Source organism: Aspergillus nidulans, chromosome VII, assembly GCF_000011425.1.
Source record: "Aspergillus nidulans FGSC A4 chromosome VII".
NCBI classification, from domain to species: domain Eukaryota; kingdom Fungi; phylum Ascomycota; class Eurotiomycetes; order Eurotiales; family Aspergillaceae; genus Aspergillus; species Aspergillus nidulans.
Genome location: NC_066263.1, coordinates 896,096 through 923,165, shown reverse-complemented (window position 1 = coordinate 923,165; position 27,070 = coordinate 896,096). Strand labels below are relative to the sequence as shown.

General features: G+C 49.0%; 9 protein-coding genes across 9 annotated transcripts, besides 3 other annotated features; 3 read left to right on the top strand and 6 right to left on the bottom strand.

The window, feature by feature from the left end:
- Positions 1-10,518: part of a sequence feature (contig 1.23 1215..67024(1)) that runs on past the window's edge.
- ANIA_10209 (uncharacterized protein) lies at positions 331-3,154 on the bottom strand (the record flags this gene model as incomplete). Its single annotated transcript, XM_050612781.1, has 6 exons — positions 331-482; positions 1,290-2,043; positions 2,108-2,386; positions 2,444-2,796; positions 2,847-3,007; positions 3,078-3,154. The coding sequence occupies 6 exons, from the start codon at positions 3,152-3,154 to the stop codon at positions 331-333; spliced, it is 1,776 nt and encodes a 591-aa protein (XP_050468659.1).
- Positions 3,364-4,649, bottom strand: ANIA_10211 (uncharacterized protein; the record flags this gene model as incomplete). Its single annotated transcript, XM_050612780.1, has 2 exons — positions 3,364-4,502; positions 4,574-4,649. The coding sequence occupies 2 exons, from the start codon at positions 4,647-4,649 to the stop codon at positions 3,364-3,366; spliced, it is 1,215 nt and encodes a 404-aa protein (XP_050468658.1).
- Positions 4,848-5,699, top strand: ANIA_01495 (putative small nuclear ribonucleoprotein SmG; the record flags this gene model as incomplete). The annotated part of the gene is made up of 5 exons (XM_654007.2): positions 4,848-4,877; positions 4,945-5,016; positions 5,147-5,221; positions 5,306-5,338; positions 5,432-5,699. The coding sequence occupies 5 exons, from the start codon at positions 4,848-4,850 to the stop codon at positions 5,456-5,458; spliced, it is 237 nt and encodes a 78-aa protein (XP_659099.1). The 3' UTR covers positions 5,459-5,699.
- On the bottom strand, positions 6,110-10,120 carry ANIA_01494 (transcription initiation factor TFIID subunit TAF2; the record flags this gene model as incomplete). The annotated part of the gene is made up of 4 exons (XM_654006.1): positions 6,110-6,481; positions 6,546-7,337; positions 7,389-7,757; positions 7,805-10,120. 4 exons carry the CDS (start codon positions 10,118-10,120, stop codon positions 6,110-6,112), a joined length of 3,849 nt encoding a protein of 1,282 aa, XP_659098.1.
- Positions 10,519-15,500: a sequence feature (contig 1.224 1..4982(-1)).
- On the bottom strand, positions 14,386-16,029 carry ANIA_09515 (uncharacterized protein; the record flags this gene model as incomplete). Its single annotated transcript, XM_050612778.1, has 5 exons — positions 14,386-14,430; positions 14,493-14,529; positions 14,615-14,667; positions 14,754-15,251; positions 15,967-16,029. 5 exons carry the CDS (start codon positions 16,027-16,029, stop codon positions 14,386-14,388), a joined length of 696 nt encoding a protein of 231 aa, XP_050468657.1.
- Positions 15,501-27,070: part of a sequence feature (contig 1.22 729..276296(1)) that runs on past the window's edge.
- Positions 16,761-17,947, top strand: ANIA_01493 (uncharacterized protein). Its single transcript, XM_654005.2, has 3 exons — positions 16,761-17,102; positions 17,161-17,255; positions 17,351-17,947. The coding sequence occupies exons 1-3, from the start codon at positions 16,991-16,993 to the stop codon at positions 17,738-17,740; spliced, it is 597 nt and encodes a 198-aa protein (XP_659097.1). The 5' UTR covers positions 16,761-16,990; the 3' UTR covers positions 17,741-17,947.
- Positions 17,908-18,908, bottom strand: ANIA_01492 (uncharacterized protein; the record flags this gene model as incomplete). The annotated part of the gene is made up of 2 exons (XM_654004.1): positions 17,908-18,068; positions 18,263-18,908. 2 exons carry the CDS (start codon positions 18,906-18,908, stop codon positions 17,908-17,910), a joined length of 807 nt encoding a protein of 268 aa, XP_659096.1.
- On the top strand, positions 21,018-22,934 carry ANIA_01491 (COP9 signalosome complex subunit 1; the record flags this gene model as incomplete). Its single annotated transcript, XM_050612777.1, has 4 exons — positions 21,018-21,420; positions 21,469-21,513; positions 21,573-21,853; positions 21,906-22,934. Exons 1-4 carry the CDS (start codon positions 21,279-21,281, stop codon positions 22,932-22,934), a joined length of 1,497 nt encoding a protein of 498 aa, XP_050468656.1. The 5' UTR covers positions 21,018-21,278.
- Positions 25,687-26,777, bottom strand: ANIA_01490 (putative GPI anchored glycoprotein). Its single transcript, XM_654002.2, has 3 exons — positions 26,483-26,777; positions 26,281-26,414; positions 25,687-26,221 (listed from the first exon to the last, which is right to left on the bottom strand). The coding sequence occupies exons 1-3, from the start codon at positions 26,609-26,611 to the stop codon at positions 25,789-25,791; spliced, it is 696 nt and encodes a 231-aa protein (XP_659094.2). The 5' UTR covers positions 26,612-26,777; the 3' UTR covers positions 25,687-25,788.

The following is a 27,070-nucleotide window of genomic DNA, read 5'->3' as shown; positions in this document are numbered from 1 at the left end:
AACTGCAGGTCATGAAAAACCGGCCTGGCCCAAGCACAGTACTTGTAGGCGGAAGAAGTCCCGGTGGATAAATATCTGATTGCAATGCCATCGTCATCGCCTCCGACTGGACAAAGGGACCTCAGCCCGCATGGGCTAGTCCCAAAAGAAACGAGAAGATATGGCCACTGCCGGTAGGTGAATGAGGATCTTTCCCCGCATCATGTTTTCCTGGATGGCCCGCTGCATACTACTCGCAGTGCAAGTAGTGCAACGTCCAACGCAACACACTGTTCTGATTTTGATCAACTACAAATCCAGATCTAGATCCAGACTCAAGCTCAGACAGAATCACAGCTGTCGGTATGCGTGCCAGGTCAGTGCACTAAGTGCATGTGCGCGGTCCAACTCCAGCTCAGTGTCTTTTGCTGCTTCCAACCCGAGCCCAGTAGCACAGCGTTGTGCGTGTAGTCTCCCGTCCGAACCGTTCTGCTCTGTCGTCCCTGTACTTTGTGTTGTTCTGTATCTTGATTAAGGCTTTGACCAAACCAACCCGGCCTCTCCTTGCTTACACCTACTTTTCGACAACTCCCGTTTAGCGGGGTCTTAAGCACTCTACTGCTGCAGCCTTAGATCCTATTTGATCTTTCCGGCCTGCTCATGCTATTAGCCATTGTTGGGCAGGCTGTTTTCTCCGTTTGGCACTTTCGCCTTCGCACGGTTTGTCATCCGTTGGGACATGTCTTAGCCACCCGTGGGAGAAAGTGCACACACCTCCGTGTCTCGATTCTGAAAACAGTTGTTTCATGTTCTATTATTATCTACTAAACGCGTTCGTACATTTGTCTCACTTGTTCCGCTTTACTTGCTTCGCTGTCCGCCGCTCGCCGCTGGGGATGGCCAAGACTTGTACATTCCGTCAGACGATGCATGCTTATGCAGATTGAGTTTTGGTTTCAAGAACACCTCAGATGTATCTACCGAGCTTGGGCACCACCATGTAGTCCTTCCTGCACTGGTGATCATCTCAGGCTCATTGGTAACTCAAATGTGATACATCGAGAAGGATCGATAACCATAAAAAGATTCTCGACGCCACCCGGAAACGATTTTTGAAAAATGAGCCAAGTGGGTGCAGAAGAGCCAGGAACAAGAATCGATAACAGTAAGCATTGCATCTACCTCGCTTTCCTGCGTCTGGCCGGATTCTTGCTGCTTTGCTGTCCCGCGAAATGATCCAAAAGTCGGTCAATTAAAAGCACTACAATCCGATGAGAATGGTCACCCATGTCTAAATCAATGAGACTCACCTCCCAATAAAACAAACGTAAATGCGTATAGTATAGTCGGCGACTTCATGAACGAATACGCAAGCTCAAAATGTTTTGCAAAGATAGTAAGGCTTGCCAGGAAGATGCCAGAGACGATGCGAACCGCCACCCCGATTGCCATTGCCAGCGGTTTGTCATGGCGTTGAGCAAGGAGCCCAAAGGCAGCAAATAGTAACATTGCAAGTGACGCAACAAGAAAATAGTACACATAGACGAAACCCAAAAGCTCAACATACATTCTCAGTAACTGAGAGCTATCCATTGTACTGACGTGCGCACTCTGTGGCGGCACGATTCTCATGCTAGAGAAGAGAGCTGAAGTCACATTTCCTACCAGATCATTGAACATGTTCCTAGTGAGTGTGAACCCGATTGTTCCGTTGACGGGGCAGATTTCGTGATTAGGAAGATCATTCAAGATGTCATGAATAGCCATCTGTTCGCTGATAGCTCCACGGCTGTATTCAATTTCCATATCGGCTATTGTATCACAGAGCAGTTTGACAGCTAATTCGGGATCCGGTCGCGGTTCTTCGCATGCAAACAAGATCGTTTCTGTCAGGTACTGCAGCTTCAATGTAATATCCAGAGTCAATGCGAGGATCTGTGATCCCTCCAGTAGAAGGACGAGGGCCACGTGGAATGGAAAATGAAGTTGGGCCCAAATTTGTTGCGCAAATGTACCTATTGTGCGCGTTGGAGTGAGGTCGAAATATTCCTGCCAGATGAAATACTGCAATGCCAGTGTTAGCAAGCTGGTGAACAGCACGTTTCGCGGAGAGTCCATAAAGCCTTACAACGTTGGTCGTGACGCCTAAGATATGGACAAACGACCATCTGGTCCAACCGCCAGGCCGCACCGTTTTATTGACGAGTCTTGTAACAGAAATGACCCCTTCACCAATGATAATCAAGGTAAGAAGGCCCATACGGACGTTCAGAGGAGTGTCTTGAAACCCAATGTCCGGAGTAATGCAGGAGGTTGCGAAAACCGTCCACATTTCGACCCAAAACAGTACAAACCAAACAGTCCAGACGTAGGAATGAGCTGAGTCTTCGCCGAAGACAAAATACATCTTCCAAATAGTTAGCCGAATGGTCGATCGTCTTTTTAGTGGCAGAATTTGGCTTACTCCGAAATGTACCAAGCTCGAAACGAGTAAAGCGGCTGCTATGAAATAAAGCCCTTTTGAGGCACAGCTCATTCGCTTGCGAATCAAGACAGTACTAACAATGTACTGTACCGACAGTAATAGTCTGCTCCCACCCAGCATAAGACTCAGGGACTGAAAGGCCCAAACGTTCTCGGGTCGGACACGCGTGGTAATTCTTGTCCCTGCAGAAGCGAAGCCAACCATGATCCCTAGTTGCATAGCTTTGCAGATTCGTTCGAAAAGAGAGTCTCGAGCAAAACGGATATCGAACATCATGACTTGGAGCCAGGTGAACCAGATAACACCCAGAAATCCAATGTAGGTCACCAAAGCTAACACGCCGAGTTAGATCCGATTAAGCAAGCTGCGGGTGGTCCCACACCTTCTACATTGTTGATCTCATGCGTGGCTGTAAAAGTAGAAAGGTTTGCAACGAGGAAAAGATCGAAAAACAATTCAATTGGAGTTGCATCCGAACGGCGGTACAGGTGCGGAGGGACACCATCTTTTTCGTCAATCGGCGTCTCGATTAGAGCTAACCCTCTACGCGGTCTTCACAAGACGAGTTACTATGATATAAGGCTTGAGAATATCTCGGCTCGGCATTACTTACTGCGTAGGTCCAATACTCGCACGCTCAGCCCGCGGCAGTGACCAACGACCTAGGGAGAAAAAGGGCGTTCGGCTCATCGGACATGGACTTGCAGATAAGGGGCGATCGACCAATTTTGATTATCGTAGGTATCACTCATGGACATGGACAAGATCAAGGCGCTGCTGCAATTCAAGATGGAGATCTGGTGTGCGGAGTCCGGTCGACACGGCGTGGTGTGAGTGGCACCTTCTGTAATGAGATTTTTTGGCGAAAAGCCGGTAGGCACTCTTCGTTCCAGTAAAGGTCAAGTCTCACTTTCCGAGTTAGTCTTGGATACAGCCGTGGATGGAGCTCCGATATTCTCTAATCCGCGCGAGCTCTCAAAATCTGTTGTCCCTGGCGTCTCAGCCTCGGAACCCGGAGTGACACCGGCTTCTTGCTTAAGTTTCTCATAATGATCACCAGTTTCCTTGATCAAAGCCTGTATTTCGACTTCTCTGACAGATATATTGGCTTTCTCCTTTCTCAGTTCCTCCATCCGGTTTATCATTTGTGTTCTAGACTTCTCCAAAACCGCAAGATTCATCCGCAATCTGTCGAGGCATGTCGAGAGACGGGGAAGAGATGTCATCTTAGGGGGCGTTTTCGGCCGATCTACGGGACCATTGCCGTATCCCATCGCAGCTCTTGTCTGAGCGGCTTCATAGGCTGCCTTCTCCTCTAGATCCGAGTCTTCCTCGTCCATAAGAGCTTCCGCATCTTCAATGAGCTCGCGCATTGCTTCACGTTGCTTCCTATTCTGTTCACGTTCAGCTTTCCTCCCTAGAGATATGCGCCCATCTTCGACGTATTCGTCAAACCCTTCCGCGAAGTCTTCATCGTCTCGCACGAGCCTGGTATCCCTGTCATATTCTCTGTCGACCAATTCCCAGTCATCGCCCGCATTTTCCTCCAGCGATATATAATCCTGTTCAGTTAGACTATGACTGTCCTGCTCCTTTGCTAACCTCGCGCGTCGAGCTTTCTTTTCTCTGATCTCGGCCTCCGTGGGAATCAGCGACGGAGCAGTGACTTTCGTGACTTCACCGAACTTGGCCGCTACATCCACTTCATTCTGGTTTTCAGAATCGGCCGTAGGCTTGGGTGTTGAAGCCGTCAGGTTTCGAAGTTCATTTAAGTACTCCTCGTTGTAACTTGGTCGGTCTTGTTCGGGCCCAACTCTAAGTGGAAGTTGATTGCTTAGTGCGGACGGAGTTGTCGATTTCTGGAAAGCGTTCTTCTCAACTACTCGTCTGCCCAAGCCATGTTTCTTTGGAACGATGACTTCGCTTTCGCCGTCGTCTCCCTCCGTCATTGAAGTTTCACCAGGGCCGAACGAAACGCGCGCTTTGGATTTTTGCTTCACTTTCAAACTAACTGGCCTCTTGATGATTGGGCCAGTGTCTAGATACTATAGTTAGTCAACAACTCCGCGAATAAGAGGTTGGAAGCACCAAATGAAGGCGGTTACTTACCTTGCTCCTCATCATCATTGCCGTCGTCCCCGCCAATCTTGCGGGGTTTCCTCCGATTAGCAAAGCCAGAGCTCATCTTTGCTACCAGTTATCTTGTCAATACGTTTAAGAGACGTTGCTGAGAATATTGTTCCAATAACAACGTCACAGGGTGATTTTGAGCTGTCAGGAACATCATTTATCCGGCCCAGCTCGCTCGCTCCCGCCGATATCAAAAGTTCCGCATTAGCCCTTCACCATAAGGCAGCAAATCAATCAGAATTCAATCGCCAAAATGCCTCAAGCACAGCCTGAGTTGAAGAAGGTCGGTATCTCTTAAGGAGTATTACCTTGGCGTTTGGAATGGTAACACTGACACTACTCCTTCACAGTATATGGAGAAGCGGGTATTCTGCGAACTCAACGGCAACCGCAAAGTCATTGGCGTTCTACGAGGCTACGATGTACGTCGGACCGAACTCTGTGTATTTTATCTCAGCTTCAAGAATTTCGCGACTCAGGTCCTGGGCTACTCCTAGAAGCTATCGATACGCGATGACGGGAATAAAAGCTAACGGAGCACATCGATCATAGGTTTTCATGAACATCGTCTTAGATGAGGCATTCGAAGAGAAGCCAGGCGGAGAGAAGGTAGCTATCGGCATGATTGTATGTTGGATGCGCTTCCTGACCTTGGACTGGAGTTGAACTCTATACGAATTTGAACTAATCTGTATCACGTACATTTTCTAGGTCATCCGCGGCAATTCTGTCGTCATGCTCGAGGTTAGTCCTATTTTATCTCACTCTCTCTCTCTCTCTCTCTTTATGTCTTGCACATTCGCCCGACTAAACAACTGACTCTTCTCCACTCTACAGGCTCTGGAACGGATAAGCGAGAAATAGACCCAAAATAAGACAACAGTGGAGGGGGGAGACGTTAGGACATCGACGACTTGCATTTTATACCATACCATATCCTGCGATGTATGTGGGTTGCTTCATTAAGAGAAAAAGGAGTTCACGATTTTGGACTGCTCGCATGGAATCCATCGAACCAAGCAAGGGCATTACGTCTGTTTCATATTTACTTTTATTATGTTCGTTTACGAGAGGGATATTAGCTAAGATAAGTCTTTCGATCTGTTCGCTTCTTCCACTTAATTTGTAGATCTAGATCTGCATGTTGTGGTGGAAATTGGCATGCTAAATATATATTTGCATTAATCTCGATACTTTCGTAACAACAGGAACAATTAGCTACTCTGTAAAGCCATGAAGGTAAGAACCAGCCGAACCCTGTCGGACGTCGCAAATTTCTACTCTTGTTGAGCTAGGAGATCTTTCAACTTTAGTCACGGTGGAATTCTCAGAATTTCATAGATATAGATAGCTATCTTTCTAAAAGATCATCCAAACAAACACGCCTCATACCCAGCCCACACCCTCCCAAAAAATAAATGGATACAGAAGGACAGGAATAACGACCTGAAGAAGATACATTACAAGAATACTCATCATGGAAATACGATGGCAGGGAGGGAAAGGTTTTAAATGTTATTGCTTAGGCTGGGACCCAAGTTTCAATTTCAGCTTGAGCCCGCCACCAGGCGTAGACGGAGTCGCGGGGGTGTGTGACGGCGGCTGACGGTGAACCTGCGCTGCAGCGAAGTTCGGAATATGTAGCTTCGTGGGCTGTCTTTGTTGCAAGGGAGTTCCAAGACCTGAACTTGGCCCTGGGGTTTTGGCGGAGGGGGTGCTGGGGTGGTGATTGCTGGGGTTCGGTCTTGACTGCTTGAACGTGACGCGGAGGCCAGAACTAGGGGCTGGCATGGCTGTCCCGTCTTCTCTTTTGCGTTTTGCGGAGGATGTGGTTGAGGGGTTGAGGGAAGTGCGGATTTTGTTTGTGCGGTAAAACTGGAGGCGACCCTGTGATTGTATTAGTTTCAATTTCATTGTCTATGGCCGTGGAATAGAAGTTCTGTAATCTTACCCTTCCATGATGCTTGACCGCCCAGTAGCGGGGGTATTTCAGGGTGACTCTCTTAGAAGTGACCGGATCATATATGACTCTACAAAGGTCCGTGAATTCGGAGAGCTCTAGGATGCCGATTATTGGCGAACTGCATGCGGCCCAGAGACACTCTTTGAGCACTTGGTCCCCGGAGACCTCAGCTTTGAGAGCAGCCAAAGCCCCAGTGACGGTTTGCCTTCGAGCAAGATCAGCCTGTCGAACCTCTGTCGAGGACTCTTGCTCGATTATTAGACCATCGGTTGGGGGTGGTGGCTCGTTGATTACGCCTCGGCCGAATGCGACAGGTGCGAGTGCCCTACCAAATAGGCCGTGAAGCTGCCACCTGAGCCATATGGACGGGTCATTTGACATGGTGAAAATGAACCACCGAAGCAGTTCGGGGCTTTTGAAGATGTCCAGCTCGACAAGGCATTCGAAAGCGTCCAGGCGAAGGAGGTCATAAGTGCCTACCCGCGTGTAGGGTAGAAATTGCATAACGTCGACTTCAGCTATTTTAGCTTGCATCAGCTGCATTTGGCAATATAGAGCCGCGCGGGAGTAGAGGTTCTGGAAAGAGCTTGACCACTCGTCCATTCTCCTATATCGGTCGATTTCCGCAATAGCGTCCTTCTCCAGCTGTTCTTCGGCTTGAGCTTCTAGAACGGCGTCCATATCAAAATTGTTCAGGTCATCAGTACGGGACTCAACTCTTCCAAGCATGGCGTGACATAGGGACTTCATCAATGTGGCCACGTAGAAGTTGTCCGAGTACTTCATCAGTGTGAGTATATGCATAAAAACATACAAGGTAGACTTGCTTACCTCATTATTGGAGTTGTCGTTGAACTTCAGCTTGTCATAAAGAAACCGCTTCACCCTCATGGGAGTCTTACCACTGACGTCGCGCACTTTGGAAATTGCCTCGGGAATGACTAGCTGAAGGACATACGCGGCCCTATCTGAGAAGTTATTTGACCGAGTCATAGGAGATCCCGGCAGGCAGAATAGCTCTTGAAAAGCTTTCTCGAGATGAAATAGCCCTAGCCAGTTGATTTCTTCTTTGGCATGTTTCACTAAAGCACGAGCCGCCGCCACCCGAATTCCATAGAAATATCGTCGGTCCATTAACGTTCGAAGAAAGATCGTAGAGATCAGAGGGTGTTCGCGTTGCGCGGCCATGTACTGTAGGGACTATGAAGGGTAAGCAGGGAAAATGACAAAGGGATGTGCCGACTTACCTCCAATTGAGCTACCACATCTCGATCTTGCTGGAGCTGTGAAAGGTACATGTATCCTGGCATAACCAACGAAAGCTTGCAGATCCATTCAAAATCTGCATCCATGCGAATCCATTCATAAGATTCTTGACCCATTCGTTCTTCATCCTCTTTGCTCCAGTCAGCAAGTCGCCATTGCTGCATCTCCTCCTCGCTCTGCAATACATCCCCAAGACAGTATAGCAGAATGTCCTCCTGCACTTCCGCGTTCCCATCAGCACCAATGACAGCAGCAGCACGCTCTTTCTGTCGCTTATTTCTTTTCAGTCGTTTATATTTCGTATTATAGGGTATGTCAAATTTCGTGACACCTTCTTTGATCTCCACGATGTGTTCATATGGTGTGCCGTCAGCTTCGTGAATCCTGATCGTCATTGAGCCGGTAAAAACAGGTTGTATTGTACCGGCGTAAACATTTCGAATTTCTTCTTTGACGTCGCGCATAAACGCATCCCGTTCTAGATCGCGAGCGGTCGGCTGATCTGACTGAACCTGTTTGATCATCATTTCCACCACCAATTTCTTCTTGTTGAATCTCTGCGTGGCTTGGAACCGGGGGCAACCAGCACCATAAATCCATTGGTTGAAAAAGGTATCCAGTTTTGCGTGTCCCAAACGCTCACACGTCTTTTGGAAAACTGAGGACGTGACAGCCCCATTCGGTAGTTCTCCCATACGAGCATTCAGGAAAAGACGAGAGATAATCCGCGACATGGTTGCTTTCCCGCTGGCTTTAGTGAGGCGTCGATCGAGGATGAAGAGAACTAACGGCGCTTTGAGCGCAATAAATTTGGCCTCTGATGGGTCTATGCTCAAGATGTTTCCCATATCATACACCGATGGACGCTCATAATCCAGGTCACACACTCGGTCTGACATCAATTTCAGCCGAAAACGATATTCATTATTCCCGCAAAGTTTGCGCATGAACGTGTCTGTGATGTACCAGGCAACGCCAACCGTTACCCAAGTATCAGCCGGTTCCTTTGGCACGATATTGACACCGATCCATTGAGCAGCTAGAGCGTGAGTGATGGCACGAGTAGAGTCGTACATTGGGTCAATTATCTCCTCTGGAAACAGAAGACGGCTGCTGCATATCGAAAAGCATGCTGTTGGCAATGTGTCTTCCGGCGCATCATCAACGAAGCACATTTTATAGCTTGAAAACGGGTATGATCCGTAAGTCATTGAGAAAAAGTCGATAGCCTTTGCCATAGGAAAGCAAGTGTTGCGAACTTCATCGCCTCTACCCGGAAGGCAGAACGCATGCAGTGGGATGGCGTTTTGACCAAGCTGCTCGTCTTGGTCACTTTCCCGGAAGTCAGCGAGGTTGACGTACTCAAAAGGACCAACAGCAAACCCAATCTGCCGTGCGGAGAGAGGAGAGTAGGAAGCAAACGAGACAGTCTTCTTGCTGGAATCTTTTGAATCAACAATGTCATCCGTCAGCTCCCCAGAACAGACGACGGACAAGTCTAGGGCTTCATCATCTGGGGCAAGCCGATCGTGGTTTGATCTTAGGCGAGTCCCGGTCCCACTAACTGACTGGTCTCGAGGTTTGCGTTCAAACACATCGCCAAGAGTACACGGGCATCTGATCGCTATTTCCCAAGTGCATCGTGAAGAAGGATCATCAACGCAAGGGAAGAGCGGACACCCGGTGCCGTGATCAAGAGAGTTTGTCGTATAAGCGTGTGGATAGCGCTTGTCCCCGTTTTCCACTCCAACAAACTGTATCCCATCTCGTATGTTTTCGACAATAAATTCAATAGTAACTGTGAGAGCCGTGAATCGAGGAAGGGATGTCTCGGCGGTCTTCGAGCTTAGAGGCCCCTCGGTATCATCAGCCAGCCCGGGCGCCCGCAGTGCCATCTGGTCTTGAGCCTCGACAGAGAACGGATCAAGTTCATCTATTCGGACGCTTTTCGGGAGGGTAAGGGTGAGCTCGGGCTCGGAAGGTGTTTTGAGGAGGGCATCGAGTTTTGACGCTAAGCGTTGGTGGTAATGAGGGCCGTATAGTTGAAGCGACTCGTAAGGATCCGTGTACTTCACTAGAGGCACTTTTCCACTGACTGTAACACGCTTCAATTCTCCCTGTCGAAAGTTCAAACGAATGTAACGCAGGTCTTTGTAGTGCGGATGGATGATGATCTCGGTTTTGCCCTTCAGACTCCGACTCGCAAAGTCCAACTCTAGCTCAACCTTTTGATGCGCGACCGTAAATCCCAGACCTGGCCAGCTTGGGCCGGCGGGAGTATCTACGACGCCTGGCATCGCGCAAGATACTCAGTCGTGTACTGCGCCACGAGCGCCAAGCTGACCATCCACCGTCATGTCCAAGCTCAAGGAGCAATCGTACCGTACGCCGAGATCTATGCAAAAGTGAATGCGATGATCGTTCAATAGAAATGTGATATAAATGGGAGGGGGAGAGGAGAACGATGGAGCGGCGCTGTAAAACAATCGAGAAGTGTTGAAGAGCGATGGCGCAGCCCGAAGGACGGAATTTGATATGCGGAAGAGAATAAAAGCGTCTTTCTCCGTAGCGAAGCTGTCCGCGGTCCTACTCTCAGGTTGTTACGTTCCCTCACTGGTTGATGACTTTCATCTCATGGCGCGTTCAAGCATCCGAAGCTGCGGAGCTCTTCACTCACGTGACCTTCAACGGAGCCGCCAAGTTTATCAAGACTTAAGACACTTCCAGTCACTGACAAGTGGCTTCATCCGTTTTAAACAAACAAGGCATTGCAACGGACCGCCAGTGTGCTCTAAAGAAGCTCACTCGAAAAAGCTGGTGTTATGCCCTCATTCAAGGAACTTCTACTAACCCAATTAAGACCCCGCTTTTTTATATAGATCAGAATATATACTTCATCTTGAGGTCTTACGGAAAAAGCACCAACAGATCCCGCTTTGTCCGTTATATGTACTTCTAATTGCGCGCATCCGGCTCAACATCAATTCCATGTCGTCCATAGAGAATATCAAGAAAGCCTACGACTCCATCTCGGTCACCTACTCAGGGTCACCTACTCAGAGCGGACAAAACTACATCATGTGACACGCATCAGATACTTAAACGCACTCAACCACTTCGCTCTGTATATATCTCCACCAATGATGATCAAAGGCTTGAAGCAAGAGTTGGTCCTGGAACTACGCTCGCGGCTCAAAAATCCTGTCTCTGCCGCCTTTGCATCCGTCCAGCATCCTGCAAACGAGACAAGTATGGAACCTACTCCTAGGTTAAAGTTATTGGAACGGAAGCCCCCCAGCAGCTTGGGCTGGCATTGGAGACGCTGGATAATTGCAACGGTGTTGAGCTGAGAGAAGGGTGTACGATGGAACTGACGATTCTTGATGCAGGTCTCGATTCTGTGCTGGATATGGACGCACCCATCCGTGCACCAAGGCAATAGCAGGATATCCTATTGAGGAATATACATCGACTGGCTCAACCATGCGGATGTTTCCTGGGGAATTTCGCTGTGGAAGAGCTCGAGTCAGTTTTCTAGTGACAAGTGACTAAGCTGCAGGATGGATGGTGGTGCCGGTGTCTTTTTTTGCAGTAACTGGTGGAAGGAAAAGACGCTTCAGACCATGGTCAAAGCGGCTTTGAGATGCTTCTGAAGGACGGGTCGACGAGGTCGAGAAGGGGACGATGGCATGGAGATGTAAGTGCTAATCGTGTGATTTCTCGCGAAGGAAGCTTGGTTTATTGTTATAACTACTCTCTCCCCCGTGTATTCGTATAGCCATGGAGTAGCCTCCAGAATCGGGATGGTTACTTCATGGTTTTGTCAGTTTGTCCAGAATTTGTCTTCACAATGATCACTCGAAACAGAGACCTGGATACCATGAGATCGGCACATGCACGTGATAGCTCAGGTACGTATCGGGCCGAGTTCGTGCTCCCTGCTTCTGGATTTGACTCGCATTCCACCTCTAAAAAAGTGGACCTTGTCTGAGATTCGCTTTTCTTTTACTGATCCTCGACGGTCGGCTACTATAACTCCCTCTCTGCTGTACAAGAGTGCTTGGACGAGTCATATTCTCACGGAAACTCACTGGCTGGTCCTGTATCGTTTTAATCTCTATTGCTTGCCGGCGCGCTATGAAATAGGCTCGACCTGCGCATTCTTTCCCTTTGAACATTAATCTGACCACCACTTCTACTCATAATGATTAGGATATTTCGGAGGATCCGAGGTGCGAGCTGCCTGTCAATCCAATCCTTCGTCTGTAAAGTGAGCTGACCATCTGCGCGTGCCTGATAATAGAGATCCAAGACTCCCTCTCCGACGATGTCCTCTTACCCCTTAAGAGCTACAAGTACTCGAGCGTGGATAAATCGTACATTTCCAATCATATCTTGAGACATTATGTATTGCGCCTTCTATTCATTCTATTGCGCTCTCAGTACGTTCGAATCTAACAAGAATGGCGGGGTGTTAGTGGAATGCTTTCGTCGAATTGCTCCCGATGTGGATGGCCCCCAATATGGTCACACTTTTGGGTTTTGGGTTTATCGTGGGCAACGTCATGCTCATAGAGATGTTAATGCCAGATCTCATTGGACCGGTGAGTGACATTCGTTCCTGATCTTTGAGCTTTCCTGACGCCTTGACATAGGGGCCTTCTTGGCTGTACTACAGTTTCGCTTTAGGAATGTGGATGTAAGGCACCGCGTTGGTATTTGCCAAGGATTATCTGACGACTGTATAAGGTACTCGACTCTCGATAATGTGGATGGGAAACAAGCGCGAAGAACTGGCACTTCTAGCGGATTAGGCGAGCTTTTCGAGTCAGTAGAGAACCAAGCATAACCAGAAACATGCTAACGTCTCTCAGCCATGGAATCGACTCCCTTAACTGCACTCTTGCCAGTCTGCTAGAAACTGCGGCAATGGGTCTGGGCTCCTCCCAGCTCGGCGCTTGGACTGCTCTTGTGCCATGTCTTGCCATGTACTTTTCGACGTGGGAGACATATCACACTCACACGCTCTATCTCGGATATTTCAACGGCCCCACCGAAGGTCTTTTGATAGGTATCGCCATTATGATTGCGTCCGGCTGGTACGGCCCTCAAATCTGGTCTCGGCCCGTTGTGGAATTTCTCAACTTGCCGGGCCTCTTCGGCAACAACTCTATGAAAGACTTCTGGGTGCCGATACTCCTAGCAGGCTTCTTTCTGGGCCACCTTCCTGGCTGCGTCTACAATGTCATTTCAGCGCGCAGAAGCCAGGGACTCCCAGTTACTCCTATCTTCAAAGAGTGGGTGCCAATGATCATTTTTACTGGATGCAACATGGCTTGGCTCTTCTCCCCATACTCATCCCTTCTTTCCGGTAACCGGTTAGTCCTGTACTGCTGGACGATCTCCTTCGTCTTTGGCCGGATGACCACAAAGATTATCCTGGCACACCTTTTAAGACAACCTTTTCCCCACTGGACGGTGCTGCAGACACCGCTCGTTGGTGGCGCTATCCTCGCCAACCTCCCGTTCCTGGGCCTTCCCGCAGTCAGCGCCTCTCTTGAGCTCCTATACCTCCGCACCTACTTCCTCTTTGCCTTCGTCGCATATATGTACTGGGCGGTTCTTATAATCAACCGCATCACGACCTTCCTCGGAATTAACTGCTTGACCATCCGCCGAGACCGATCATCCGAGAGGGAACCCCCGTTCCGCAGCTTGGTGGCCGACAACTCCGACAGAGGTAGCCTCAAAAGCCATTGATACGACCACAAGCTGTAGGGTGACAGATGTCGGTTGGGGCTTCTTATTACTCCTACCTCGGATCAAACCTGCGGAGTGTGTGAATAATCGACCCCCTGTCCCTCGCCTTGCAACGTACATACCTACATCATATGCATACATTTGTACAATCAAATCCCGCTCCAGGACATGTCAAAAAACCGCACATACGCGCTATGAATGACTTACGACTTCACTTGATGCGGCATACACCAAACATCAACCATCTGATGTGAGATGAGATGACCAAGAAAAAGCAACTCCCCGGTTATAGCCGGCATTATTCGTAGCTGCAGCGAGTCTCTTTTCTTGCTTTCTTGTGTTCTTTAGGATACTTATATAGATACTGTACCTTAGTGTATAACCGATTAATGGATAATATTGATAGAGATAAAATCTTACGTGTTTCCTCTATTCTCAAAGCGTCTGCTGTTGGTTTCCAAGATATCTCGTAGACATGGTCAAGATTCTTGACACTTGCTCTGCCGCAAAACACAACTGGTTTTTTTTTGCATAACTTTTATGGTATGATACCGGCTTGTAAAGAGCTACTATAATGTTGTCGTTGTCTTTACATAGATTGAAGCGGAACCTGATACCGCATAGGGCCGCGGATGTCTACGGCGCGGTCCTAGCACATTCTTCCCAAGAGAAAGTCCTTGACGATGGGAGAGCTTGAGAACTCGGGATTTAAGAGAACGCAGCTTCAGGGACGCCAGTTAGTCCGGGATGTAGGAGCTAGCCTGCCGGGGTTAATGGGGCGAGCCTTACTTTAGGAAGTACTCTAGACCAACTTTGCGAGATTCAAGGAAAGATGGCCGAAACTTGACTGCGAAACAGTCAGATGGGTTAGCTTCACGGTCAGTTACGGTGTGCTGGGACATAACATACATAGAACACTCTTCGGGGGTAGCGTTGGGAGGGCGTTCTTTGCGTGTGGGAAAGATTTCACTAGCTTGAGTCGGAGATCGTCGAACTCAGAGTACCTGAAGATATGCGATCAGCTTACATACGATATGATGGCGGAGCCGTAAGAATACCTCATGCGAACTGTGATCGTCCCACCCTGCAGTCAAGTCAGTTCCTGAGCAAACCCAGCAAACCGAACAAACCCAGCAGAATATCGCAGAGCGACGAGCACCTGAAACGCACCTCCAACGTTCGGATCTTGCAATTCCATACCACGTACGCGCCTACCCCGGACTTTCCTTGAACAACAACATGATCATCAATCGTTACACTCTTAGCCCACAAGCCACGGCTAGTCTCGGAATTCGGATCCTCAGTATGGTCTTCGAGGGTTATCGCGGGTCCTCCGTCGGCGGAAATCTGCGATGCACGAGACGCATTCCGATGATGGCTCCAGTACGGGGGTACTATGCCTGAAACTGGACGTTCTTTGGGCGCGAGGTTGGGAGACTCCAACTGGGAGCGGGATGAAGAGGCTGAACTAGGGTTGGCACTGATCTCGCCTGGATTCGAGTCGGCTGGTTCTACCGCGTCCCCGTCACGATCGGGGGCGCTGGGAATACCGCTTGAAGGATGAGGGGAAGCAGGGAGCGGCTGCGGCCTCGGTACCCGGCCAGTCTCCTCATTCGCTGGAGCCATCCATTTAGATACTTCAGAGCCGGAAATAGGAGGTGGTAATGCCTGCAGTAACAGGTAACAGGGATAAAAATAAGTGACGTTTTATGCACGGAAAGGAGGGGCAGGTGGCGGGGAGCAAGCAAGGACGGTTCAGTTACGGGGTTGCCTGCGGAAGCTGGTCGACACCAGACAACAACCCGTGAAGTGAACTAGGAGTGGGAATAGCAATATTCAAGGAGAGACAAATTGCAGGGGCTTTAGAAAAGAACGAGAAAAAAAAAAAAAACGGTGAACGATTTTAAGGCAGGGAGTCCGACATGATCTGACGGTGAATGTGGATTGATGCCACCGCATGAGCTGGATAATGAAGCAAAAGCGGGATTGGAGATCACGGGAATGCAGACTGCCAAGGCGCCTATCCTGAACGGGAACGCCGCCGTTCACCTGTGATAATGCCTCCAGACTCGTCTCCTCATCGCAAGGTAGATATAATAATAGCAAAGGCTTGAACGAGGTGGCGGAGATTATGCGGCCGTCTTCGACCGTATTCGTACGGCTTCGCACGATGGATATTCGGATGAAACTGCCGCTCGTCGGTCAAATCACGAGGACAGATAAGAGAAGCGAGCCACCAAAGCAAAAATGCTACGCAGTACAGAGTAGACAAAGCTAAATTAGAGCAGCTCCAGGGAAAGGCCTGGAGCTGGAGACCGAGGTTCGCACTAGAAAAAGCCAAGCCCCGGCTCGGCCAGTCAGAGACTCTTCGAGTCAGACATACCAGACCCCTAATCCTCTTCTGTGAGGACGGGCAGGGCCCAGCGTCCGCATCTTTCCAAGACATTCCAGCACCATGTGAGCGTTTTGTGGAGCTTCGTCGGTACCGGCTGTTATTATAGTACGGACTCTCAACGTTAGGTTTCGTCAAAAGCCAATCAATGCCTGACACCAGTCTCAGTTTGCGTATTATAGAGGGCAAGTCAAGCAGAGATCATGGCATGTCGCTTCGGAATCGCATCCATGCTATTTGCCTGTCTTACCGAATTGAGGATGACAGTGTCTCACAGAATCCGGGAGGCTACTGGAGTCCACGTACGACATCCAGTTTGTTGTAAAGTTTCAAGCCCTCGATGTAGAATCGTCGTGCGGTGATGGGGAAGACGACGGGAAGAGCACCCTTCATATATTTGGATGAAACAGAGCTTTAGTTAGTCCCCGGATCGACATATTTCTTTTTTCTGACAGCTCTTACCCCTATACGAAGTACGGCCTGCCAACCCCGAGTGGCTCAGTGACTCTGCAAGTTTGCCGTATACCGACGCTGCAGGAAATAGAAGGAGGAAATGCGGCTCGGCGTATTTTTGCAACAGGCTGGATTCATGATTTTTGAGAGCCTTGACGAATGATCCAGACTCAGCTAACTCATGCTGGGGATGGAGCAGAGCTAAAAGGGATCCAGGTTGATAGCGCCGCCACCCAGCGCTGCTAGTCGAGTAACACGAGTGGGACACTCAATAGTACTTATTCAGGGTCTCCGGCTCGATCGTTTCCTTCCTTTGTGATTTTCTGCTTTCTGATTCTCCCTCTTGGATCAGCTGCGTCCTTTCGTAACTGTTTCAGTCGTTACCCCAGACTCCATTCGTTCAAGTCTCCACTCGCTTCGGGGTTCTTCTCGACTATCAAGACCTGAATATTCGCATCGAGCTTTCTCCGGGGGGGCTCTGTTTCTCTCGTTTCTGGATAGAACTCCTTACCAAGTTTCGTGAACTCCATAGTTTCTCTACAGTCGCTACCAGATCATCCAAATGGTCCTGTTCCGCTCCGTGCTCGCTTTCGCCTCTGTGGCTGGCCTTGCAATCAGCCAAGATGCCAGTACAACAACGGTAGATATCCAGAGCCTCGACGATGGCACGAAAAGTATGGCCTCTTTCGGATACGTCTATATTGGCAGTAGTCTAACGGTCAATCTCCACAGAGCAATGGTGCATAGCACAAACCTCCTCCTGCCCTCTTCTCTGCCTGCAGCTCCCCGGCGCATCCGGTGACCCAACATCCAACACCTGCGATGATGTATGTTGACTTGCCAATTACTTTCTCCAGATACACAATCACCATCTATCAAATCTGACTTGGTAAACTAACCTCTAACTCTTGTTTGCAATCAGGACACGCTAGCCTATAACTGCGTCTGCGACAACGGCCAATCCCCCAACGCCTCCGAATACTCCCAAACGATCCCGTACTTCCTCTGCACGGAAGAAAACAACAACTGCGTGGCCGCTTGCAGCCAAGGCGACTCCAGCTGCCAGGACAGTTGCCGCACCAGCAACCCATGCGGTGCGCAGAACCCTAAACTCGTCAATACGACTTCTACCAATGGGTCTTCGACCGCGACGAGCACAACTACCTCCACCACTTCTTCTCTCGCGCCCTTCACGGGCCTGCCTGATGATGACGAGGGCGCTGCTGTAAGGCCTGTGACGGATTTGAGGCAGGTGTATGGGCTTTTTGCCGTGCTAGGTGGATTCTTCGCTGGTTTTACGATTTTGCTCTAGAAGTTCGATTGATTGCGTGCATGCATGCATGCTTTTCTGGCATGGCATACTATAGCGTGTTATTTCTTGATGAGTTATCACTGCTACTGACGGGATCTCCTGCTTTGCTTTAGTTTATTTCATGATGTTTACCTCGGGTTCAGCGATAATACTAATACTCCTGTCATCTACTGATTTTGCATGGCAATGGAACTGGTTATATGAAGTGAGAGTTTACCGGGATTGAGAAATCGGCTTCCTCCATCCGCCTTGGAACAAGAATGGTCTGAGTAAGGAGCAAGTATCGCAACATTCAAAGCAACAATACAGAATGATGGGGAAAATTGATCTAACAAATACCAGCGAGTAAGAATTATTCAAGGCTGTAGTCAAACTCTACACCTATTCATGGTGCACCGAGCTCTGTAATCTGCTGTAGACCCTCGGTTAGTTGGGGGATTCTACCCTAAAGTCCTAAGATACTCGCCGTCCGAATACGATGGGGCGCCATAGGCCTGGACTTTTTGGACCGCCAAACAATACCTAGTCTCTCGTCTATCTTATCCCAGGTTTGGAGCTCCCTCAGTGTAAAGGCGAAACCACAGAGTCTGGTCTCACCACCCGCCTGCAGATGACGGCATAATTCGTCGTAGATAGCAAAATCTGCATCATGCGCCCCATAACTAAGAAGGAAAGGTATATCGTCGTACACCCTGACTGTCTTTTCATGATGAAGCGTCAGGCTGTCCAGACGGGATTTCAGACTGTTGAGGCGGGATGTCTGCTGCATAGTCCGGATCTTTGACCTGATTCTCGCCATGCGACTGGACTGCTCGCCGTTTTGAGCTTGCAATAGGGCACTATCACGGTCACTGGGTGGAATGGCCTCAGAAACTGGTAGACCCAGCCTGTTCATCAGGTCACGTATTATATCTTCTTCCCAGGTTGGTTTGGCGTTCTTGGGTGTATCAAAGGATATAAGCAGCCACCATTTATTCGACGCGAGGTCAAGCTTTTTGTTGCTTCCGACGGCAAATCCTGTGCTTATCTTATAGCTCATACAGTCCATACCGCGTAAGGTATGCGCAACAATTGCGGTGGTCATCGATGCCGTCTCCACAGAGGCTTCCTTGAGATCGACTGGCAGAGTAATTCCCGCCGACGTCTTAATCGGAGTTGCAAAAGGCATTATTGAGTTACCCGCCACGATGGTAGACCCCAGAATGTAGTGAGAGGAGTGATATGGTTATTGGTAAAGCTGATGGTAGTCTCGAGAGTCTTTTGCGGTAGTTTGACAATTGTTTTGTCAGTGTGGCAGGGCTGCAATTCATTTATAACCCAAGAGACAAGCAGGACCAAGACCTTTGTTAGAGATCCTTTCAAGCCCTTTGTTGTGAGTGCTCTCTTTGGGATTATCGGCTTTGCACCAGCTTGAACAAGGCCTAGTCAAAACGTGTTTTGAATGCCAGCTAACAATGATATTGCATTGTTTGATGAACTCACTATAGGGCTAGCTGCCGCATGTGATGAACAACAGCCATTGATACAGACTGTGATGATGTGCCACGACTGGAGCAGTCTTCATTCGACGAGGTTATGGTGCCGATTTTGGTTGGCCGGTAAGGAGGTTTGCTATGTTCCTTATTTGTTGGCTGATACTCTAATGTGAGCATTCGGTGGGCTGACAGGTGTTAGCGGTTGCTATTACCGAAACATAACTCTACGGAGCTTTCTAGGTTTGATAAGTAGGCTGAGAGGCACCTCGTGGTACTGGCTGCGCTTCACGCTGAGACTTGTAATGGGTGAATAGATAATGGTACAGCAGATTGCAGTGGCTTCATAGAAACTGCACAGTTCATTACACTGAGTATTACCTCACACAGGGGAAGGAACTCCTTTATACAATGACCGGAGATTTGTCCCGGCCGGCAGGAGCACATTTATTGCTGGAATATAAGGAGGTTTATTGCAGCAATCATGGATTCCGTTTGGTCTGATGTCGTTTCAGAGCCTGATAGCCTCAAGCCCTTCCACCCCAAGCCTAGGCTTTCTTGAGCTGGCCTACCACCTCGATCATTTTATTTGGCTTTCAGTCAAGGAGCGTCTTTGGGTACCTGAACTGACTTAATCACTATACCTAGGCTACTGGATCTAATTTAATGCCAGTATATTAGCGTAAGTTTTTCCCAAGCAAGGCTCGTGCTTAGGCAGGACAGATATAGCAAGGCACAAGACTAGAAGGTCTAGAGCCTCTGCAGACCTACCTGCAGTTATAGGTGGAAGACGGGTCTAGGCTGATGATTGAGCACTGGTGGGGCGGGAAGACTGAGCGGGAGGCTAATGTGTAGATCTAGATACTGACGACCAAAGTATTAAGCCTGGATGCATAGGCCCATGGTAGGAAGCTTGTTAGAACTAGACACAATCGCCGCGCGAATGCATACCTCGTCATTAACGGCAACTTTCCTGTAGCTATCTATGATACATATAGATTTTAGTTGAGGCCTCATGCATTCTGGTCGGCGATGATCTGGGGGTTGCATAGGTTATCAGCATCTATAGAGACCAAATCCGTCCCTCCTCCCTCCCTGCTAGTAGGCATGGAAAGCATCCAGTGGGTTGTAAATAGAAGAAGACCACTATCTCTGCTCAGTTCATCGTATATAAACATGTTTATAGAGTGAGCGGACCGGCGGTGAAATTACGTTACCGTAGTTGTCTCCCTCATGTTAAGTATTCCCGGCAATAGGCTGCCTAAGTATACAGATTGAGTCATATAAGCAGCTTCTATTCTCCTTCTTAGGAATAGGTCTCCCGTCTGATTTGATAATTGAATCTTTCGCATTCGGCACTCTATATAAGCACTAGATAGATGGCTTGGGTGCTGACGGGCGGTGATGACGATATGTCATATTAGGCGACTATTCTCTAACGAATAGCCACAACAGGTAATTTATGTCTCGAATCTAAAGGTTAGAGAACAATCGTACCGATATCCAACTGGTTGCCAACCTTCTCCAAGAGTCAGGGATGATGCTGGCAGGATGTTGATATAGCTGCGCTTGTGGTCACCCACCATACTACTAACCAAGAGGTGTGTGGTTTTAATTTTAAGTACGGGCTTAACGGACGGAAATGGAGAGAGCACCTTCTCAACATTGACCATAAGCGGTGGACTGGGCGGTGGGATTATGACCGACTTATCTAGGTCACCATACAAGGATGATGTTTCCGCTGAAGACAAGCAGAAACCATCACCCCTCCTTTTCTCTTTCAAGATCCCCGAATATTCCACGCTGAAGCTTTGTCTCCGAAATAGTTGCCCTTGGATTCGTGGAAGATCCCAACAGCGGACAGCGGACCGCGCTCGAGCCAGACATCCCTCAGTTGCCTTCCCACTGAAGTGACTTATCGATTGTGTCTCATTGTTGCCGACTAAGAGGGCTGTGGGAAGTCTTCAGATCTCCCCCTCTCACTATATCTCTTGAGACGCATCCCTGTTTCGTTGGTATTGCTTTGCCTTTTGATATTTGTGGACGAGCTGTCCAGCATAGACGCAATGGAGCCCATGTTACCAGAAGCCGGCGAAGCAGCCCTATTGAGTTCATATGCACCCCAGGCCTCGGGCTCTATGGGAGTAGATCCGGATCCAATTACTGGCCTTGTATCTACTTCTGCGGCGCCGTTAGTCAGAGTGGAAGGTATATTTGCCGCTTGCGAGCGTGGTGATATTAGCTAACACCTAATAGAAGCACCTAAATTCGAGCTGGAATCCTACATCGCAAATTATACCGGTGAGTGCTGGAACTCCGTTCTTCTACAGCAAACTCCTGGCTGATACCTTCGCAAAAAGGCCGGACTCGGTTCAATCGATTATACCTTATCGGGACCTGCTCCTCGTACCTTGCTGTTGATGCCCTCAAAGCTGCAATTGCGGAGGCCAAGTCTGGTAAAGACGTTGCTCGGTACCTGCGCGCAGTTCAAGCACTTGCGGATGTTGCACCAAATGAGCCCGAGGCTACCATTGACTCGGACTGGGTGGAAAGGTCACAGAAGGTTGTCAAAGCCGAGACGGACCGATTAGAGCATGAGCTTAGGGGATATAAAAATAACTTGATTAAAGAGAGTATCCGGGTATGCGTAATCGCTTCGTCGTTAACTGGTTTCATAATTGACATTTTCATAGATGGGAAATGAGGAGCTCGGCCAGCATTACCATCGGATCGGCGACCTGACTTCTGCATTCAAGGCTTATTCCCGTATGAGAGACTTCTGCACAACCCCCAGTCACATCGCGTCGATGTTGTTCAAGATCATAAATGTGGCGATTGAGCGCGGGGACTGGCTGAACGTACAATCCAATGTGCATCGGCTCCGGAGTCAGGGGGGGAAGCCGGAAGAACAAGCCAAACACCAGCCTAAGATTTCAGCAGCCATGGGGCTATCACAGCTACATTCCGGGTCATACTTAGAAGCCGCAAACAGCTTCATTGCGACGGACCCCAGCTTAGGGGACACGTTTAATGAAGTTCTGACCTCGAACGACGTCGCGGTATACGGCGGTCTCTGTGCCCTAGCCTCCATGGACCGCAACGAGCTTCAGCGCCGTGTCCTGGACAATAGTTCGTTCCGCAACTTCCTAGAGTTGGAGCCTCACATCCGCCGCGCTATTTCATTCTTTTGCAACTCCAAATTCCGACCATGTCTCGAAATCCTCGAAGCATACCGAGCTGACTACCTGCTCGACATCCACCTCCAGCGCCATGTTCAAGTTCTATACAACCGAATCCGAACAAAGTCTATTCAACAATATCTTATTCCCTTCAACCGTGTCTCACTCGAATCTATGGCCAAGATCTTCGTTCTCGGAAACCCCACAAGCCAGTCCAGTCAAAGCGACTCAAAGTCAGCCTTTGTCCAGGAATTGATCAGCCTCATCCAAGACGGCACGTTGGACGCTCGTATCGACCTTGAGAAGCATGTCCTCGTTTCCACCCAAGGCGATAAGCGCATAGAAGTGCAAGAAGCAGTCCTCGACAGTCTAGATAACTACGTTAGGGAAGCACATCTTCGGCTGCTACGGTCGAATATTATCCGTGCTGGTTTAGAGGTGCGTCCGTTAGGAGAAGACCGCCGTACGAAACTGGAGGAGAGAGGGAAGAAGGGCCATAGTGCTATTGGGAACTTGCTCCGGGCGACGGGGATGAAGCAATAAGTCTGAAGCCAGTCCGTCGGATACTACGTTTGGCTGCATGAACCTGTTACGATTATATGATGCTTTTTAGTACCCTTGCGACACTACCTAGAACTCAGATGTAAATGAAGTGAGAGCATCAAAACCCGTTTACACTGCGGATCTCGCAATGATTTTCTGTAACGCTTTACATTAGGCGTAAGAACGCTAGTTGGTCATCAGCAGGCACCTGTATGATATAGCGTTCCCGATGAGACCCAATTCGTGTGCTTGGTGGCTTCGAGAAGGTGTCTTTGGACTCCAGCGAGAGCAGAACTGTGTATTTCTACCTCACACGCCGCAATCTGAGTTACTGTGATGTCCAGTCTCAGGATTGGTGCATCCCGGTGGAGAGATCCAAGTCGGCGCCGGTTCGGCTCGCGGAATCTACCCTCTCACTCTTTCGAGACCCTAATTCGGTTACATATGTGGATAATCATATAAGTAGATAGACTATGACTGGTGCGCAACCAAAGACAGTCTAGATTCCAACTTCCCCCAGACGGGCAATCAAATACGTGAAAAAGGCCGAGCTCCGTGGTGGTTTGAGGGTAATCGGAATGTATCCTGAGGGCCAATTCTGCGACATTTCTACGGTAATCTCGAAAAACAATTCAATGTTCTCATGATGAGTCAAGCCAGGTGCATCCATCTCGAAGCATCTTGCTGGTGGCTACCACGGGAGAGCTCACACATGCCGGTAGGTGCGCGGTCCGGAACACGCCCGCGCTGGGTAGGATAGACCTGAAAAAATAAAAACGCACAATAGTTCTTATTTGGAAATTGGCCGGGCCCTTGCGGAACGTGGCCACCAGATTAGTTTGCGACACTCGAGGGGCAAGAGAACTGGGTGAAGGCTGATGAGTATGGCTTTGTCAACAGAGCTTCATCTGTTAGGCCCTAGACCAACGCCATAGCAACTTAACGGGCACTATCGGCGGATGCAGTTGTGGGGATATCTCCAAAGGAATCGGACAAGCTTTGGAATCTAAATATCTGCAGGACTCCGTGGCCTCACACCTACCATCGTAGAAGAAACTCATGGACGACCCGGCGACTCGACAGAATATGATGGTTGCGGACTTCGTCGAGGCAGCGAACGATAACTATTCACTACGAGTATAAGTTGTCAATCCAATCGTCTGTCCCAATATGCTTGCCTTCCAGCTGCCTTGCCCGTATCTCCAGTCTACCCTGACTTCCAACTGCCATGGCCCAGGTTCTGTTAGTCGTTTTGTGAACTCATTTCATTCTGTTAACCTTGAAAATGGTATGATTTTCCTGTATCTTAGATCTGGTAAAACCAGGTTATTAGGTTATGTGAGCACTATAGACAGGCAAATAAGTAAGGCAAGGTAAAAGTATCTATCATACCGTTGAAAAAGTATTGATTAAAACTTGGTAGAGCCCTTGCTACTTATCTTAAGCTTGAGCGACTTATAGAATTGGCCTAAGTTTTCTCACCTTCTTATCCTAAACATATTGTCTCTTACTTTGAAGCGGCAAGGCACTCAGGGCTCTTTGCACTTTCATCCGCGTTGATAATGGTGGCTTCAACGCGGATAGAAGTTGGGTGGGTGTCGCCCAGACGGGATTAGCGTCAGGCCGCTTTACCGTCGCGCGGCCTGGGCGAGAAGAGGGTGAGATTCTCACCTTTAGCTCAGGTGCCTTACTTGCCTCGAGCGACCTGCTTATCTTGCCTAGCCATAAACCTCAGGATCTGCTTACTTAAGGTAGGTACTCAGACAACAGCTCCTAAGCCCCCAGCAGCATCTATTGTAGCCGGGGAGATTTTTACTATATTAACAAGCTTGACTTTGGTCATGCGCTCTTGAAGCTCACAAGGGAGATCTGCAAACTTCTCAACGCACCAAAGCCGACATCTGCTGCGTCTAGTCTCCTGGCAGTCTCAGTTGATTCTCTTGTGGCTTAGCAGTAATTAGGCATTGTTCCCTGTATAACAGGGCAAGATATGACAACCAACTAATTGACCCCTCTGATAACCTGCTGGGCCACCTCAGAGAGCGGGAACTCCCACAGAGAATAGAAGTTCAATCTAATCATGGCAGCACCAAGATACTGACATGATGCCAAGGGTTGATTACAGTAATCATAGCAACTTCTGTTACGACAAAGACCAAAGTGTTTGTGGCAAAGCTCCATGATCACTGAGTACTCAAGGCTATTCACCTACAATGTAACTAGATTGTTACTTGTGCCTTATCCTCAGAATAGCTTAAGATAGTCAACATCGTCTATGTCTCTCTACGCATTTCATCTCTCGATCTTCCTTGCTCAAGCAGAGATGTTCAAGACCTTGTGGACGGAGTCTCAAGCAAGTATGGGGGGAAAGACAGACATTTTGACAGATTGAACGGTAATTAAAAGGATACTCACAAAAGGAGGTTGGTTGATTGTTATCATTTACGGCCGTTGTTCACCGTCTAAACACGTGACCCTTCGTCCTCTACTGGGGCATCGGCCTCCAGGGGGTAAGTCCTGGGTGTTATCGATTATATAAATATAGTTTAAATACAAATATGGGTCCTCACTACAATGGGTCCCGGGAGACTGCGGGGACCCAGGCAATGGAGCCGCTGACCAACTAACGAAGGAAGCAGTTGGCCTAGGGAAGGATTTTCCAATAGCTGAAAATTATAAGCATGGAAATCATTCATGAGACATGCGATTTGGTACCTACGAGGCAATATGTTGGGTGAAGTTGACATCAGAAGGATACATATCACATTCATCCAAGATATCTCCCATGCAAGATCGTAGTTATAGACATGATCAAGGTAATTATTACCAGTTTCTAGATGTGCCTAGGCTGGGCTTACGCCAGAGCCAAAGCCAACGCCATACCGGCACCACTGACAATCCACTGGGCAGCAGATCCAGTGACTTGAGGCATGGCTGCATTATCGGAGGTAGTTTCCTCAGGATCGGCCGCAGCTGTGCTGCTTGACGGGGACTCGGAGGAAGCCGCGGTGACAGAAGCGGATCCAGAGAGGGTAGTTGATAGAGATTCCGAGTTAGTCTTAGTTTCGGCGTCAGCGTCAGCGTCCGAAGCCTTTGTGGAAGTAGAGGTTGCTGAACTGGTGGCCTCTGCGTCTGCGCCTGCAGCAGTTGAGGTGATAGTGACAGCCATGTAAGGCAGGACCTCGTCAATGGTGGTGCTTGTGACAAAGGAGAAGTCAGACTGCGTGTTCGTCACCAGGCAGGAGAACCAAGTGGTGCCGCTGTGCTTGCAGCTTTCTCTGAGGTAGCTAGATAGGAGGATATGTTAGTTGCAGTTGAGCCAAGACTAATGCAAGTGGGTCCTTACTAGTCTTCGTACGAATATTCATAGACGAATGCTGTAGGCGCCGCGGCGACAGTTAAGCCGCTCGTAGGCATGCCACACTCATCTTCGTCGACAGTATCGGGGCAGGAAATCCGGTAGGTGGTGGTTGGTCCGGCCTGAAGACAATATTAGTCTTCAAGGACACATTAAATGACGAATTTGACAAGGTGAGTAAAGAACGCACGCTGCCGATAACTTCGCCGACAAGCTCTTGCTCATCTGCCGCGGGAAGGATGAGAGAGACAATATCATTGGCTGCTGCGAAAGAGAAGCCACCGAGAAGCGCGAGAGATCGGACGGTTTGCGGACGCATGTTGATCAATTGCGGAGATCAGGGGTGACGATCAGTTGAAAGAGGGACAATCAATGTAAAACAAAGGCTTCGAATTGAATGCTTGATAAACGAACGTAATGGATCGGTGATCCGGGTCAGGAATCGAAAAGAGCGACTGACGAAAGGAAGAGTGAGACCTCTCAAGAATTTAAATCATCGAAAAAAGGGGCTCTCCTCGAGAGGGAAATGAGAAATATATAAGGGACCAGCGATGCAATCCGATCCGCTTTCCCAGCCAGAAAGCAGAAGCACCATCTAGTGATTGGCTGTGACTCGATTCTGCAGGAGTGACTAGGACGTTTTGAGGCCCTTGAGATTTTGTGACTTGAACTGATTTGGGCATGGACCCTGACCCCATTCGTGCGGCTGGCCCCGGTTGAAATCTAGACTCTGGAGGCGGCGGTGGCGGATACGGAATGCGGGTTCAACACCGAAGAG